Below are 18314 nucleotides of genomic sequence, written 5' to 3'. Positions count from 1 at the left end.
AGGGACTACACCACCAGGACTCAAGGAAAAAGATGAGTGATTCAAGGAACCAACTTTGGCCATAGCAATCACTCACCTGTGACGGAGGCATTTCATCAGCCTGCAATGGTGGCAAAAGGTGCTTACCAATCACTTTTTTTTTCAGCTGGAAGAAGGCATAACCAAGGAACTGGTAGGTTGCCCGTGGATAAGCCAAAAAAGGTTCCTGGGGAAGCTTGGCAGTACTAGATGATAAAACAGGTAGGTTGTGAAAAACTTTTGTCCCATCAAAACATAGAAAAAGCACTTATCCCAGCCTCCAAAACTAAAACAATAAAACTTTTATCACACAAAAAAATAGTTTGAAGTTAATTTTGACAACTTTTTACTGCAACAGTAAAGAATGTTCCAGTTTACATGTACAAAAGTCACATGACATTCATTAACATTCTTCTTCTAGATAAATTAATAAGTTTACAGCGAAACAATGTTTTCTGTCATAAAACGTTAAATGGAAGTTTCTTCCCCTTAAGGGAACTTCTCTGTAGGCTTTTGAGGATCAACTCTCAACTAATATTGCTCCATTACTAGGCATATAAGTGTTGTCTATGGTGGTATGAAAGCTCTGAAGGGCTTGTCACCCAAACCTGACTTTTAGTCAGCACAAGCTGACTAATGGTTTGGGCTCATGGAAGCTTTGGAAGTTGGTCAGCTGTTGTATCCTGTACACGAAACAACATGACTGCAGCAGTGATCAAATGAAAATCAATAAAGGCTATCCGATCAGAAAGTTTGGAGCACCAGTGGTTTAAATTTCTAATAAATAATACTGTTGAAGAGTGGGGATAAGTAACTAGAATCTATAACATCTAACAGGAAACAGATGGGTCTATAAACAGTAAGTTCAAGAGGGACTGGAAGGTATAATCAGGCTGCCCAGTTACAATGATGTGATGACTGGCATGTACAGCTCTGATATATGCAACTTACTCTCGGCAGCTCTGTACATTTGAAAGGAAAATTTAAAAAAAACATTTTTAAACCCAGAGGAAACAGAAAATGATATACTCAGCAGTTACTCTAACTGCAGGCATTGTGGCAGTACACAGGTAGGGATGTGGAAGAACATTTTTGGAGCTGCCTAAGCTGAATGATTACAAACACAGCCTCCAGGATTTAATGGAGGAACTGGTGCTTGGTAATATTTAACACCTGCCGAGTATGTGTTGTAGATTCCCTTGAGGAAAACTTGGCAAAGCATGAACAGAAATGTACTTATTCATTCTTTATAGTGAGTAAAAACAGCATGAATCAAGACAGAGAAAAGAGCTGCAGACCCACCATCAGGAGACGAACTATTTCAAGACGTAGCTAGGACAGCATACAAAAGAATATATGTAGTCCAAATAATTACATATCATGGGAGGTGGGCACTCTGGATGCAGAACAATTGGGATAAATTGCCTCTCTATGAATTCCATTACATAAATTAAAATCCAAAATTAATTTGAGACTACTTAAGAATGTGTGCTGGATGGTCTGTGGATTTAGCGAGGCAATCCTGAACTTCCCACTCTGAATTAACAGTTTCATATTTAACCTACAAAAAAAAAAATCTAACAATGATTTTTTTGGTAAAACAGGGAAAATATTCCTGTTTCATACACACTAAAACAACTGTCTATTAAGAGTAGTGGTTATATTAATATTTTTCCAAAAAAATGTAAAACACATTCATATCCAAAAATATCACCTAGGTACTCAGGAGCAGCAGGACCTTGACTCCAAGCAAAGTCACCACTGAGACTCAGAAATATGGGATTGTTCTTGAAAGCAAGGCAGAGTGGTGCAGGAAGTAGCACTGCTGCCTCACACTAAGAGGTTTTCCAGTTTGATTCCCGGCTGAGGTGCCTTCTGTATAGAGTTTGCATGCCTATCTGCATCTATGTGGGTTTTTTTCTCTGGTACTCTATAGTTTCTTCCCACCTCCCAGAAACCTGTACTAGGTGATCTGGTGTTCTTCCATTGCCTGTAGGTGAGCACATATTGTGTGCGTCACTGAGTTAGTATTTTTCAACAGATCTGTGCCCTGTCCAGAGCAGATTTTACTGCCCACTGTCTGCTGGTGTAGGCTCCAGCGTCCTAATGACCCTGTAAAGAATAAAATGGGCCATCAGAAAATGGATGAAAAGTCCTGAAATAATTGAAGTTCATATAGTAATGGAACCCTCTTACCCTCTTTTGAAAAGGACACATTAGCAGAACTCTCCAAGTTTGTTTGGCATAGTACAGGCTTCTATTTTCCCTTTGAGAAGCAGCATCCACAGCCTTGTTCTAGAAGTGTTGCCAAGGTCAAATGATCCCTCAGAGCACTTTTTGAAATGAGACCTAAACAAGACTGACTGAAACCACATCAAAACCTACTGGTTTCTGGTAATGGCTCTCCAACCTGGGAAAAAAGCATGGAAAATAATCTTCTTGAGGGGATGACCAGACTGCTGCAGCAGTGCCTGCAAAATCTGCAGTACAGAAGCTTTTGTGAGCACAGGCAGCACTACACAATACTTGGGAACCTACTTCAACATATAAGGCAGGAGGGGCTTATTCTTCCTGGAAAAGCTGTGTTGACTTACCAGAAGAGAAAGTACAGTTGTGTACACTTACCATAAATGTAGATGTTCGAGTGCCTTCACTGTTGCAGTCATCACTGTAGGGTTCTTCCTGCCGGCAGGCAGTCCTCGGTCGGCCAGAATCCCAAAGTCTGGGTCCGGCGTTGGCTGTTCAGTCATGCTCAAAAAACAGCAACTCCAACTGTCCGAACATCAGGGGCAAGTATACTATAACATCCACAATGTAGCAAGTGAAAGACCAAGAGCGTCACTCCAAAATAGATGTTAAACGCAGTTTTTAATAAAAAAAGAAAAGCGTTTTTGCTAAAGGCAATAGCCAAAGCTTCTTCAGAACAAAGCAAACCATTTTAAAAATACCACCAAAAACAATTTATATATAACGTATTACGTGCAACGTAAACTTCATTAATGAATGCTTAAAGCTACAGCTGCAAAACTAACAAATAATCCTAAATAGTCAATAATAATACAAGTTACATTGTTACGGAATAAAATTAATTATTATAAGTTACAATACACATCATTTTATGCCCCTATTATAATTTAGTTAATAATCTTTATTCTAAAATCTATAGTCTATTTGGCTCAATGTAATTGCTGTGAAGCGTTCTACATTGGAAAAACTGATAGGAGATTTTGAGACAGAATATATGAGCATTTATACACGATTAAAACCAATAAAATTGAGAACGCTCTAGCAAAACATTCTATGAAATATCAAGGACATAGCTTCCACTTTTTGGCTATAGATGAAGTTCCATACTCTATTCGAGGTGGCCCTGTGAATTTACTGCTTGAAACCCGGGAATTGGAATGGCAATTGATGTTAAATTCATTTAGTTTTCCAGGATTAAATGAACACTGTAATATTTCATGTATACTAAAGTTGAGGAATTATAAGAGATGAAAGTATTCTTTAGATGTTTTTAAATAGCATTATGTAGGAACTTTATTACTGATTTTTAAATATAAACTTGGTTATATTATTAACTAAATTATAATAGGGGCATAAAATGATGTGTATTGTAACTTATAATAATTAATTTTATTCCGTAACAATGTAACTTGAATTATTATTGACTATTTAGGATTATTTGTTAGTTTTGCAGCTGTAGCTTTAAGCATTCATTAATGAAGTTTACGTTGCACGTAATACGTTATATATAAATTGTTTTTGGCGGTATTTATAAAATGGTTTGCTTTGTTCTGAAGAAGCTTTGGCTATTGCCTTTAGCGAAAATGCTTTTCTTTTTTATTAAAAACTGCATTTAACATCTATTTTGGAGTGACACTCTTGGGTCTTTCACTTGCTACATTGTGGATGTTATAGTATACTTGCCCCTGACGTTCGGACAGTTGGAGTTGCTGTTTTTTGAGTTTATCTGTTTACCGTTTCTCCAGTTTGCATTTGTTCAGTCATGCTCCCTGACGTCAGAGCGCTAGGAGTACAAAGCTGCCAGCTGACGCCATGTTCTCCAATTTTTCTTGCCCCAGATGTCAGGTGCCCAAAATTGAAGGCTAATAGTAAAACAAAAATGTAACATACAACAAACCCCATACCCTGTAGCAAATACACCTCAGAAGAAGGGTGAAGTAGGAAACCACACTAATGAAAGTATAAGAGAGGACAGGAGGGAGGGTACCCAGATTGCAATAGTGAAGACACTCGAACATCTACATTTATGGTAAGTGTACACAACTGTACTATGTTCATCGTGTTTCACTGTTGCAGTCATCACTGTAGGGCTGAATCCCAAAGCTGAGGTAAAGGGTGGTGGTTATAGAGTAGAAGGGGCGGCTAGAAGGTCCTGCAAGACTGCAGAAGCAAAGCCTGCCCTAGACTTAGAGTAAAGAGGGAGATTATAGTGCTTAGAGAAAGTATGCACTGAACTCCAAGTTGCAGCTTCCAAAATATCCTTGGTAGGTACTCCTCTGAGAAAGGCAGCTGAAGTAGCAGCAGCTCTAGTAGAGTGAGTCCTAATTTTTCCTGGGATTTGCTTTCCATGATGAGAGTAACAAAATCTGATTCCATGAGCAATCCATTTAGAAATGGTCTGTTTTGAAATAGCTTTGCCTTGGGAATTTGTTGCATAAAAAACAAACGGTTGCTCTGTTTTCCTGATATCCTTGGTTCTGTCCAGGTAAAAACAAAGTTGTCTGTGTACATCCAAGGAATGCAAGATCCTTTCCCCCTTATTTTGTGGATTATTGAAAAAAGTTGGCAGGTGAATAGTTTGATTTAAAACCACTTTGGAAACCACTTTAGGCATGAAAGTAGGATTGGTCCTTAAAGACACCCTATCTTGGTGAAAAAATAATATAAGGTTCCACAGCCATGAGTGCTTGTAACTCCGAGACTCTCCTGGCTGAAGTCAAAGCCAGTAGGATAGCTGTTTTCCATGATAAATACTTAATATCAGATGTGGCAGAGTGAGTTTTTCCAGAACATAGTTGAGGTCCCAGGCAGGAATGGGTGGTGTCCTAGGGGGCCTTAAATTCTTTGCTCCTCTGAGATACTGTTTCAGAAGTGGATGCGAAAAGATTGGAGGATCTGTATTGTAATGTGCAGATAGCTGAGGCATGTATTTTTATGGAGGAGAAGAATAAACCCTTATGTAGCATGTCTTGTCAGGTAAAGTAAAATCAGTGGGATATTAGGAATGAGAGGATCCGAATCCTGAGCATGCATCCAGGTGCAAAATGTCTTCCATTTACCTGCATAAGATTTTCTAGTGCTAGGCCGTCTGGCTTCTAAGATGACATCCATGACCTGTTTGGAAAGGAAAGGATTAATCATAGACCCTGAATTCGCCAGGCTGCTAGGCTGAGAGTTTTGACATGAGAGTGCAGAACCTGGCTCTGGTGTTGGGACAAAAGATTTGGAATCTGAGGTAAAATCCAAGGAGGCTCCTGGGATAGATTCATCAGTGTTGAGTACCAAAATTGACAAGGCCAGTTTGGGGCCAGTAAAATCATCATCTTGGGCTTGTCCTGCTTGATCTTTAGTAACACCCGTGGAAGAAGAGGTAGTGGCGGAAAGGCATACCCAGAGAGGTTTCTCCAACTGAATGATAGTGCATCCACTTTCCATGCTAGCTTGTGAAATGTTCTTGTGCAAAAAATCTGTAACTGGTGGTTGAGGGGGGATGCAAAAAGATCTATGTCCGGGCAGCCCCAGGCTTCTGTAATCATCTTGAATATTTGGGTGTCTAGCATCCACTCGTGTGGGTCTGACAGGTTCCTGCTCAGGCTGTCTGCCAGAATATTTTGTTTTCCTGGCAGGAGCTGAGCTTGCAGATCCACTTTGCAAGCTAGAGCTGTGCTCCATAGAGTCATGGCTAGTCTGCAAAGGGGGTAGGAGTGTGAACCCCCTTGCTTGTTTACATGCCATATAACTGTGGTGTTGTCTGTCTGTATCAGTAGTTGTCCTGGTTGTAGGAGATCCCTGAAAGCCAAGAGGGCATTCTGTACAGCTAACATCTCTTTTAAATTGATATGTAGGTGCTTCTGATCCTCTGTCCAAAAACCTTGCAGACCTTTTCCCTGCAAGTGGGCTCCCCATGTGTAATCCGAGGCGTCCGTGGTTAACACTTGGCTGGCTGGAGGCAGACTGAAGGCTTTCCCTTTGTTGTGAAGACATGCCATGGTCCACCAATGGAATTCCTTTTGTAGGCAAGGCAAGACAGCAATCTGTGTGTCTAGACTGTGACAATGCTGGGACCCATACACTTTTTAGGTACCATTGTATTTTTCTCATATGTAGTCTTGCATTTGGTATGAGAAGGATGCAGGAGGCCATGTAACCCAAAGCCTGCAGGAATTTCCTTGCAGTTAGCTGAGTTATTGACACCAAGGTTTTGAAAGTTGAAGCCAGCTGCTGTTGTTTTTCGGATGTCAGGAATGCCATCTGGGTTGTTGTGTTAAGAAGAACACCCAGAAAGGTTATCTGTTGTGTGGGTGTCAAATTTGACTTTTTTTATGTTCACAGTGAATCCCAGGTACTTGAGTAGATTTTGAACAAATTCCAGGTGCTGGAGTAAGACATCCTTGCTGTCTGCTTGAATAAGGCAGTCGTCCAGATAAGGGTAAATTTGAATTCCCTTGAGTCTGCAATAAGCTACTACTGGTGCCAGGCACTTGGTGAAGACCCTGGGCGTAGTAGACAAGCCAAAAGGCAGCGCAGAGAATTGGTAATGTTTCGAGCCGGCCTTGAACCTGAGGTATTTTCTGCACTCCTGTCTGATAGGGATGTGTAGGTAAGCCTCCTTTAAATCCAATGTCACCATCCATGCATTTTTGCTCAACATTGGCAGGAGCTGTTGCAGAGTAAGCATCTTGAACTTTGGTATCTCCAGGAAAGTGTTTAAGACTGAGAGATCCAGGATGGGTCTCCATGAATTTTGCTTTCTGGGAACTAGGAAGAGCCTGGAGTAGAAGCCTTGCCACGTCTCTGATTGTGGAACCAGTTCTATGGCCCTCATAGCCATGAGGGACCACACCTGGTTTAATGCCTCTGCCCATTGGTGTTTTGGTAGGTCTGGCCATCCATTTGGTCTTGGCAAGGTATGAAAGTGGAATTTGTAACCTCTTGAAACTACATCCAGAACCCACTTGTCTTGGGTTATGCAAGTCCAATTTTGTTGAAAAAGAGAGTTTTCCTCCTAGAGGGGCTTCCAGGAGAGAAGTTCCTGGAGCCATGCAGGGGGAGTCATTGAGCCTGTTTTCTATAAGACTGAGGTCTGTCCTCTCCACCACTGGGGGTGGAAGCACTCCACTGTCTAGGTCTGTAAGAGGTCCGTGCTTGGGCCCTCCCTCTGGAGCGCCTATATCTACCCCTCTGAGGCCTGTCCGAGCTGGGAAAGGACTAATTTCTGCTAAATCTTGGGGGCTGAACTTGTAAGAAATCCTTAACCGTTTGCATGGATTTTGCCTTATCCTACATTTTCTTTATCACCTCTTCAGCCTTAGACCCAAACAAAATATTATGCTGAACAGGAGCATCCAGTAACTTTGCTTTCACTTGATCAGGTAAGTTTTGTTCCTTTAACCAAGCATGCCTTCTAATGGCTGTGCCAGAGGCAGCCGCCCTGCAAGAAGCCTCCAAGGCATCAAAACCACAGTGTAAACCATGCTTCCCCACTTGTTCAGTGGCATGCATCAAACCGTGTAATTCCTTATTATCTGCACATGCGGTAATGGTATCCAGTTTTTGTTTCATAACAGACAGTAGAAATTGCTGATATTTTAGCATATGAAATTGACAATTTAAAGCCCTAACAGATAAAGTAGCAGAAGTGTATGCATTTTTGCCCCGTCTCTCCAAAGCTCTGGAATCCTTATCTGTCGGAATAGGGTTTTTAGCAGAAGCGGCCTTAACCCCCTTAGGACCCTGAGAAATGGTTTCTGGATCAGCAGTAGGATTTTTGTAAAGAACTGGTGGGAGTCAGGGACCCTGTAATATCTGTTGGGCTTAGCAGGGGCTGGAGGAAAGAAGTCAGGAGTTAAATTAGCCTCAGAAAAGGCATCATCCACAATATTCAAAATAGGAGGAATAGCCAGGGGTCTATGTTGGGGAAGAAGAAGGAAATCCCTAAGCCTTCTCTTAGATTCTGAGTACTCCTGTCCTTCCCAGTGAAAATGTTCCCTCATGTCATGTAAAGTTTCCCCAAAAGAAAAATCCTCAGGGGTAGAAGCTGATGGAATTGATTCCTCAGCATCAGAATCCTCATAAGGAGGGAAAGTATATTCCTGTTCAGAGGAAGACACTGAAGAAATAGATGCCTGATCAGAAGATTCATAATCCAATTCTTGCCTTGGCCTTTTGTCTGGAGGGGGATGTGAATCCCTAATCATGGTTAGTAAGTCCTCCGCCATTTTAAGTAGCTGTTTCTGAGATTTCGGTCCCGAATCAGAAGAGGCCTGGGCTGGTGTCTTAGATTTAGTAGGAGTCTTTGCCTTTGGCTTTGCCTTTATCAGAAGCTGTGTAGGCCTGAAAACCCCCTCAGAAGCCGGTACCTGCACAGTGGCTCCGGACCCATCCGAGGGAGCATTGTCCGAAGGTCCAGCAGCTGGAGTGCTCAAAGGCCTAGTTGGCTCCTCGTGGGAGTCTGTTTCGGCAATCGGTTCTGAAATGGCCGAAGACAGGGGCTGCGAAAGCGCCTCACTGACGACGGCCGAACCTGTAGCTGGCTCTGCTTGTAAAACGTCGTCTGATTTGGACCTCGGAGGCCTGTCCTTATCCTTGCGTCGTTTGTGTACTCCGGTAGTCGGAAGCGTGTCAGACGACATTTTATAATTAAATCGCCTGCCAAAGTAGTGAAAAGCAAAATCGTACCTGCGCTTAATCGTACGTTGGTTAAATCTAGCACAAAACCGACAACTAGCTACATCGTGGGTCAGGGCCTAAACAAGGAATACAGTAAGAATGGAAATCCTTATGAGGTATTTGCTTCCCACAAGAAATGCAATTATTAACTTTTTCTGACATCGGACTGGAGCAAGAAAAAAGTTTCCCCAACGAGGTACATAGCTTTGAGAAGAAGAAGTAAGTCTTCGGACTGAAGCACGAAAAAATATCAGGAGTCAGCCGACCGGCACTTGCAAACTGCTTTCACCGCACGGCAAGAAAGACTGGAGAACATGGCGTCGGCTGGCAGCTTTGTACTCCTAGCGCTCTGACGTCAGGGAGCATGACTGAATAGCCGACGCCGGACCCAGACTTTGGGATTCTGGCCAACCGAGGACTGCCTGCCGGCAGGAAGAACCCTACAGTGATGACTGCAACAGTGAAACATGATGAACATCTGGGGTAGTGAAGGTGTCAATTTCTACTCCAAGGTGGTTAGTATCAGTTTCCTCTTTTGAATATCTGTGGTCAGGACCTAGAAACCTTGCCTAAAGGAAATCTTCACTCCAAAAGGGGGTATCCACCCAGAAGAGCCTGCCCCAATTCTTTTTTAAAAAAGGAAGAAAGGAAGGAAAGAAGGAAAAGCCTGATCATGGACATACTGCCTTTGTCAAAGTATCAACAAAGGCAAACTTATAGCATATAACGTGAACGTCACCCCGCCCCCCAAAAGACTCCTTAACCCAAGAATCAGGAAGCTCTGAAGGCCTTTCCAGGTCATGAACCCCAAGACAGAAGTTGAATTGGAACAGGTTACAAAGAGTTAAGGAGAACTAGAGTGCCAAAAATTGCAAAATAGGATGCACCTTTCCAAATCTTTGGATTCCTTATGGAAAAGTTAAAATATACTGCCATCCCTAGAACTTATTCTCAAGGTCTCAAAAGAACCTGCCTTAGGATGTTTAAGTATGATCCTATTCCTCTGGTTAGAGGCTGTACAAAGAATTCACTTCCTCAGATACAAAGGGAGATAAATTCAGCTGATTTAGCTTACAAAAAGATCTTTCTCAAATGCTGGCTCAGCACTTTTGGGAATAAGGCAAAGGGTGGGGAGTTACTGTAGGCCAGTCTACATATAAATCATTATCCTCAAAGAATCTGCTAAAGAAGTTTTCATCTAACGAGGAGATACATGGCAGAGAGAACTCATCTGTTTTTGTTTCAGACATAAGGACCTTAGCATCTTCAGAATTCCCCTCTCTCACTGAGAGAATGAAGGTGGAGATGGTCCTTTACTCACATCTTAAAAGCAGTGCAAAGAATGGCACTTCCAAAATGGCTGCACAATAAGCAGTGGGGTTGATCAGAGCTTTCCTGATGTAAAAAATTGTTAAAGACAGCAAAAGTTATCAATTTGGGTAAAATTCACTCACTATCTAGTAATTGCACCATCTGAATGCCAGCAAGGAAGAAATTTCTAAAAAGAAAGAAATAAAATAAATCAGAAAGGAAGAAAATGCTTGGTCTGGGAAGAACCTTGCAGCTGCTCAGCAAAAAGGAGTACAAACACCAGCTTTAGCACAGAAAATTGTATCCAGATTTATAGGAAAAAATAAAATGCAGTTTACAATAAGGGAGACACAACAGGACTACACAGTCACGTGAAAAAAAAAAAGGCTGGAAAAATAGAAGCCTAAGAAATTCAGATGAGCTGATAAAAATGCAGAAATCAGAGAATGAAATGAAAGTGAAGGGATCTCAAAAAACTGTAGAGTTAGAAGACAGTGCACAGAGAATATAATGAGCTGATAAAAATGCAGAAATCAGAGAATGAAATGAAAGTGAAGGGATCTCAAAAAACTGTAGAGTTAGAAGACAGTGCACAGAGAATATAATGAGCTGATAAAAATGCAGACATCAGAGAATGAAATGAAAGTGAAGGGATCTCAAAAAACTGTAGAGTTAGAAGACAGTGCACAGAGAATATAATGGACTTTCTGCAGTTCCAGGGAAACTGAAAGGAATAGACTGCATTAATTTCATGAAAGTATAAATAAGCAATGGGAGTAGTGTTCTACAGCAAGTTTTGTTAATTTACTGGATACACTGGCTATAACAAAGCAGCCAAGACCTACTTTAGTATTGATAAATAACGGCAGAATGAGTTGCTGTGGCAGAAAGTAAAGAACTAAAAATTGCTGACAGCTGAGTGTTTATGGAAAAAAGATAATTCACTGTTCACCACGTAGAAGAGAAGCAAGTTTACTGCAGCAGTCTTTGGATGGTGAGCTGGAGGTGTGAGATTCAAGTTGCTATACACTCAGCTGTTTTCAGAATATTTTTCCCATGATGGATAAAGTATATTTGTGGATGCAGAACACACCAAGGAGAATAAAAACAAACTGAGACAGCAAATTGAAGGTGACTTTGCTTCTCATTCTTCTGACAATAAAGCTCACAGACAGACTTCGCCTGTGAAACCCTTTCCATTGCTCCAAAGGAAATTATTGGAAATAAAAAAAAAAAAAAAAAAAGAAGCTGACTGGAAAGATCTGGAGTACCCTGGACTTGAGACTGAGAGTTTGAGATTATAATGAAGATATCAGCAACAATGCAAAATCAGTGAATACCAGAAATATAAAACATCAATCCCAATAGATGTAGTTTGGGCAGTCTAAACAGTGGCTCTGCAAGTGGCTGAAAAAGACTTGATGCGCGTAGACTGTATTAAACTGGTGGGATGGACTCTAAAGAAAAAACACTTTATGTCACTAATAATTAGAACAATGAAGGACTTTACACTGCAAACATGTTGGAAAGGCTGTATCTACTCACGTTAAAATTGGGATACCGGGAGTGAAAAAGTACATCAATGACAAAATAAGCAGAACTAAAAGATAATTTCTCCTGTTTTGATAGAGGCAGACGTCAAGATTAATGTCCTTAATTTAAGTGATAGACACAGGATTTTTTTATGCAAGTACATTTGATAAAGAGGATAAAATGATGAAAAGAATGAAAAATGGTGGTTCTTTCTTGCATTTGCAAAGTTACTACTTGCTCACTTGTCCATCAGCACCTGATTTCAGCTGAAGAAATTAAGCAAACAGGTGCAATTAATCAATCATGAGGTCTTAAGTGAAATCTACAAGGGTTCTTTCTTGCATTCTGTAAAGTTATCAGTTCTTTTCCATTAGCAAATGCTTTTAGTTAGAGACAATGAGTTTGCAAGTGTAAGCAATTAACCGGGATGTCTGAACAACGTGTTCTGAGTGAAATGTACAAGGTGTAGTACATTTAAAATCTTCAAGAAAAACTGGCAAACAGAACAGTGAAAATAAACAATGTTTGAAATTGTGGAAAGTGAGTTCAAGCAGCTGCCTCCTTAGCAACCATAATACTTAATGCATTAAATACAGCAAATTTACTTCATAGTTAGTCCGTGCACTTCTTAATGCTAAAAGTTAAAGTTTTCTGTAAAGCATGCAAGTTCTTTTTCAGATTTATCAGGAGAAAAAGACAATGACAGACAGCATTCCACATAAGGGGAAAGACAGGCTCTAACATCCACTTCAGTATGGTTAAACCTACTTTTTGAATACGTAATACTTAAAGGAATAAATATTAGTCTAAGCAACTGCTTCTACTGAAAGGAGTACACACTCTACGGAAACTGATTATAGTTATATGTGTCTGATACTTGTTAAAAGGGGTTGCAGGAGTTTAAAATGCATTTAAGTTTCTTGTTTCTTAGGTGTTTTTCTGGAAGTGAAAAATCTAGGAAAACGCAATATGGGCTAAAACAGAGATAACAAGAAGCAACTATATTAAACAGCAGCCTGCCAAACATTGCTTAAAACTTGCAGAGTACATGCATACACCAATCATTAAAAAGAACTGCCATGACTAGTATGTGGAAATAACAGCTTTTATTGAAATGGCTACTTTGCCAATATTAAATGTTATGTTACCCTTGCTGGTACAGACAAAAAACAGAGCACTGAAGTATATTAAGAAGTGTAGAGTACAGAACAATTTAAGGTGTGTGTGGCTCCCAAGTATGAACAAAGTCCAGATGGTTTAGGATTTTTGCTCAGAAGTGTTTGCATATGCATTTTTATATCCCATGCAGACTTCAGAGAATTTTTCTCAGGTAGAGAGGAAATACAGGCGGTATGATGGAAAGAGATAGGTAACTGGGGACACTTTTTAAGAATGTAACCAGATGGCAGATTTTAAAAATTCCATACAAAGTACTTTATCAGAAATGTTGGGGGGAGCAAATGGTTGCAACAAAGAAAATTATTCTTTTGAGCAGAGACACAGGACCTGAATTACTTAAGACATAGTAAGGCCTTACCGAGTTTAATAGTACTGGCCACCTAAAAATCAATAACTAGAAAATTGAAATCAAAATTGAAATCAACTGTAACTGAAGTACTGAAAAATGTAAAGGATATACAAAAATGGATGTGGGATCTTTTGAAAATGGAAGGGGCAAATTATATGGAATAAACAGAATTTGTATGAACACCACACAGGGAATGATGTTCACAAGGAGTGAGGTTTAATGGAAGTCAGGAATTGAGGACTTAATGTTTTAGTGAATAACAATTGTCAAAAAGAAAATGTATGTACTACATGAAAGTAATGAAAATTTCACTATGGTTTGTTTTCTATTAATTTATGTATACTATGTCATGTAAATTGTGATTTAATAAAGATGTTTAAAAAAAGAAGTGTAGGGTGAAAACAGTAATGTTACAGTGGATGCATATGGATAGAAATGAGCATGTAAGGATGGATATTCAGAACTCTATCAGGTACAAAAGAAAAAGGGAGCAACAACACTGACTATGAGAGGGGCTCCGATAGTGATGAAAGAGGAAATAAATACAATGGCACACTTGTAAGATTTCCAAGATGGCTGCGTGCTTATCAACAGAATAACTTCAGCTCTCCCAGTGTGAAAAGAGAAAATGAGAAAAAGGAGTGACATTTATGTATTGCAAAATTCAGTTACTAGCTAGTAAATACACTCCCTAGATGCCAGCAAAGAAGAAATTTGGAAAACCTGAAAGAAAATCAACCAGAAAACACTGTCCAAGAAAGATTCTGCAGCTGTTTAGCAAAAAGCAGTTCAAGCTTCTGCTTTGGTTCAAGAAATGGCTTCCTGTAATTTAGAGGAAAAAATAAATCAAATGTACTCAAGACATAATTAAATAAATGAAACATTTAAGGAATATATTAATTCAAACAACAAAATGCTGGAGAAAACAGAAGCTTTAGCTAGCCATTAAGATGAACTGATAAAACTGCAAAAAATCAGAGTCTGATGAAGAAAAAGCTGGCTGACTACAAGGTCTCTCAAGAACAACAGTTTAATAGAGTAAGAAGACAAAACACACAGACAGAACCTGTGATCTTCTGCTGTACCACATGAACTGGAAGGAACATACTGTTAATTTTATGAAAGTACAAATAAGCAAATGGACTGATGTTCCACAGCAGAATATGTTAACTGAAAGGGTAAATAGAGTGAATGCTCCAAACCTGGCTGTGAGAAAGCAACCAATACCTATATTACTAAAGATGCAATCTACCGGCAAAGAGTTGATCCTGACAAAGTTGTGGAAGAAGGGCAAAGTTTTACAAAATGGAGGCAGCAGAGTATTTATAGACTGTGATTATTCAATGTACACCAGGCAGAAGAGAATCAAATGTATCCAGCAATCAGGGAATGTTGACAGGCAGGTGAGAGACTCAAGCTACTGTATCCAGACATTTTCAAAGTGTTTTTAACTGGAAGACCATTTTTATGATGCAGAAAAGGCTATCAAGAAAAATAAAGTTTATCCAGCAAACAGTGAATCTAAGCAGAAGATAACTCTTCTTCTCATTCTTCTGACAGTAAGGTTCACAGAGAGACTTTGCGAGTGAAACCTTTTCCAATGTTCCAAAGGAAAATGCTTGACAGAAAGAAAATAAATCACAGAGTTGACTAGAAGAATCAGCAGTACTTTGGACTTTAATCAGTGTCTGGCTTTGGGAGTTGGAGATGAACTGGAAGACCAGCAGCTATGAAATTAATGAATAAATGGAAGACTGTAAAGCATCTAATCACATTTGTGAAATATGGTTTTGCAAGCTGTGGCTGAAAAACATAGGACTTTTGTTGATTTTAACTTCTGGGTGGACTGTAAAGCGTATAGCCCACTTTATATTAGTAAAGTTTAGAGACACTAAGTGGGAAATCTAAATAAAACAGGTTTTGTTCTTATTAGTATTTGTATAAATATTTCACAACATAAACTGCTCATTATATATACAGTAAAATTTTGTGTAGTGTGCAATCAGGGGCATTTTAAATGCTGGGGAAGTCTTCACTGACTGTTGTATGAGTTCGAGGTATTAAACACTTTTTTAGTTGTAAAAAATATAGATTTTACAGTATAACAAGATTAAAAAGGCTGGACAAAAGCAAGTTTAATGTAATCTTGAGCTGCTGCGGTGAGCGCAGGGTATAAACATGCACGATTATATGTAGAATTATTATATTTCCTGTTTTTATTTTATAAGGGTGAACGTACAGATTACTACCTTTGGCTTAAGCCATAAACAGGTGTTTTTTAAGCATGTAGGCTATAAAAATAAGACAATCATAAAAGCCCTGTAAGTGCTAAGCTTCTTACAACTGCAAACATATTAGCTTGTTGCTTTTGCACTGGGAAATGTTCAGTGGAGTCGAGAGGTCTGAAGTCGAGGGCAAATGTGCATTCTTTTCTGAGTGGTATTTACAAAGATTCTTTGCCGAGTACATTTTCATGAAGACAAGCTGTCTGCAGGTGCAAGAAGTTAATCCTGAGAATGATGAGTAACAGGGGTTATAGATGAAATTAATTAAAGTTGCAGACTCCAAAGGGAATGAGGAATGTTAGCTATCATGGGTCATACAGTGCTATCAACTGAGCACTAAGATAAAAAGTTACATTATGACAGCTCCCAAAGAGGAAAAAAATACAACAAACAGGTCCAAGCAGCACTTACAATTACTATCTGTATTTTTAAATGCATCATCTGGATAAACACTATAAAGCCAATTTACCTTATTGGACCATAGGCAAACCTGAATAAGGATGTTTCCAGGCTGCTTATACAGCTTCTCTAAATAAATGGCTCTACTGGGGGGATCTGACTCATTCATCTACAAGTTCCAGACTACATGTGCATTGAATCATTGCTTGTGGAAGGAAGAAGGGTTTTCTTGCCATACTAGAGTTACCTTCACCAATCTCACAAAATGGTCTTAAGGTACAGAAAATGAAGATGGTTAAGTAACTGACAGATGGTTTCCAGAGTTCACTGTCTTTATGGACAAATACAACTCAGAGGGAGGAGAAGAAAAACTAATTTCCCTAGAATCTTTATCAGCTGACATGTAACTACTAGATGTTGAAAGCTGAAAATCTAGTTATGTGTTGGTAGTGGTTTTGGGGGGTCATATGTGAACTAGGGGAGGAGGCATGAACTGGGAGACCAACACACGCCTAGTTATAGTATATGTAAGCTGACTAACACTGCACTAGCATATGCATGACTTGTTACACAGTTGTATAACAAAATATACATTCCCAAAGTCAAAGTCTGGAGAGGAACAGCTGAATGAACCAAAAACTGGTATGTCTAGAGCTCTAATGCTCCAGGTATCCATGTCCCTTGACTGGTAACAAATGGGCAACTGTTAAAGGAAAATACGACTGAGGACTAAAAATAAACAAAGAAATGAAGTCAGACCCTTCCATCTGGCTCAGGGGATCCTTGCTTCAAACCCTCAACCACTGCAAGTATCCCCGAAAGCTTTGTACGAGGGGATTGCAGAAACTTTAAACAGTAGGTACCTGGAAAGGCAACTATTCACATCAACTTCAACTAGCCAAACAGTTATGATGCAGACCCAGTGGTGAACATTTCAATGGACTAAAATGTACCTAGCAAAGAGAACAGGCCATCACAAGCTTGTCAGACTTCATGAAGAAGCCCTTACATAATTCCTTCTTTGTGTTGTGTATCTTAGGATAGAGTGATCTTCTAACAATTCTTATTAAGTGTGTTATCTTCAATCTTTAGTCTGATTCACATCGCATACATGGCAAATAGTTTGGTAGGCTTTGAGCTGCTTCAAATGAATGTCTGCAGATGGTACTACTGAATCTACAGGAACATTACTTGAATGCCCAAAGCAAAACTGTGAAGATCTTGTTTGGGAATCATATGATCAAGCATGGTCTGAAGTCTGGATGGCTTATATATTCCTCTATCACTAAATGAAGGCACTTTTTAATTGGATATCCAGACAGCAGTGAACAGCATAAAAGGATTGTGTAATACTGGGTAGTACATGCTTCTTAACCTTGGTGGAGGAATAATGCTGTTGGCCAGAAGCAATGTGGCACCATGAACATGGGCAATGAGATTTTCAGAAAGACTACACATTCCTGACTTCAATTATTCTTTCATGAACAGTAATGATAATATTAAAAAAAAAAAAAGTTTTTTGAAAACCAATTGTTGCTGCAATGCATGCTGCAAAGTGCCCAACTCCTTTTACCTTCCGGCATATTAATGCACTTCTTATCCTCCCGATAAGTTTGACTAGCTCAGCATACTCAATCTTCTCATTGTATGACCTGGGACCCAATGAAATACACAGGAAATCCTGTAAAAAAATATTTAAAATTACTTGTGTACTTGTATGCCATTTTGAATCTTACAGACTCCTACGAAAGCAAAACAAAGGAATAAATATCAGTGTTAAACCTGTAAAATTGCATCACAAGTGTTATACTAACAGAAAACAAGGATGATGTATCATATTACAAAACTGAGACATTTGCTACAGCAAGAAAATAAGTAGTCATGTACTTACCATAACATTCTATGTTTGTCCATCTTGCCTACCTTCTTGCAGGTTGGGTTCGGAGACGTTCATGGCTCCGACTTGGCTGAATACTAAAGCTCGAGAGCTTCCACTGGCTCGAGGCTAACCCCTTTCCCATTATGCTCTGGGCCACATCCCCAAATCTTGATTGCAAGCGAAAGATTAGACTAACCCAAAAAAAACACAGCAGAAACATATCTATATCCAATTACAGATGTTTTGTATGAGACAAAAAACCCCGAGACTCCATCATCATAACTATGCACATAAGAATAGACTTGTCCAACCATTCCTCTAGGAACGCAGGATGGGGGGTAGGAGGGTGGGACGCAAGAATGTAGGTGAGATGGACAACAAACATAGAACGTTATGGTAAGTACATAACTTCTTAATGTTATGTTGTCCTATCTCGTAATTCTTG

At 39.6% G+C, this 18314-nt stretch overlaps 1 protein-coding gene across 1 annotated transcript in view; it reads right to left on the bottom strand.

Moving 5' to 3' along the window:
- CDAN1 (codanin 1) overlaps positions 1–18314 on the bottom strand; it is a gene marked incomplete in the record, with an annotated part of 1645523 nt that overhangs the window by 300127 nt on the left and 1327082 nt on the right. Inside the window, 1 exon segment of the mRNA XM_044074210.1 lies at positions 17564–17671. Coding sequence (XP_043930145.1) covers positions 17564–17671 — 108 coding nt within the window.

This window comes from Protopterus annectens, chromosome 6.part0 (assembly GCF_019279795.1).
Source record: "Protopterus annectens isolate FY-2018-M chromosome 6.part0, PAN1.0, whole genome shotgun sequence".
NCBI classification, from domain to species: domain Eukaryota; kingdom Metazoa; phylum Chordata; order Ceratodontiformes; family Protopteridae; genus Protopterus; species Protopterus annectens.
Note: the sequence above shows the minus strand (reverse complement) of the source record. Positions and strands in the feature narration are given on the sequence as shown.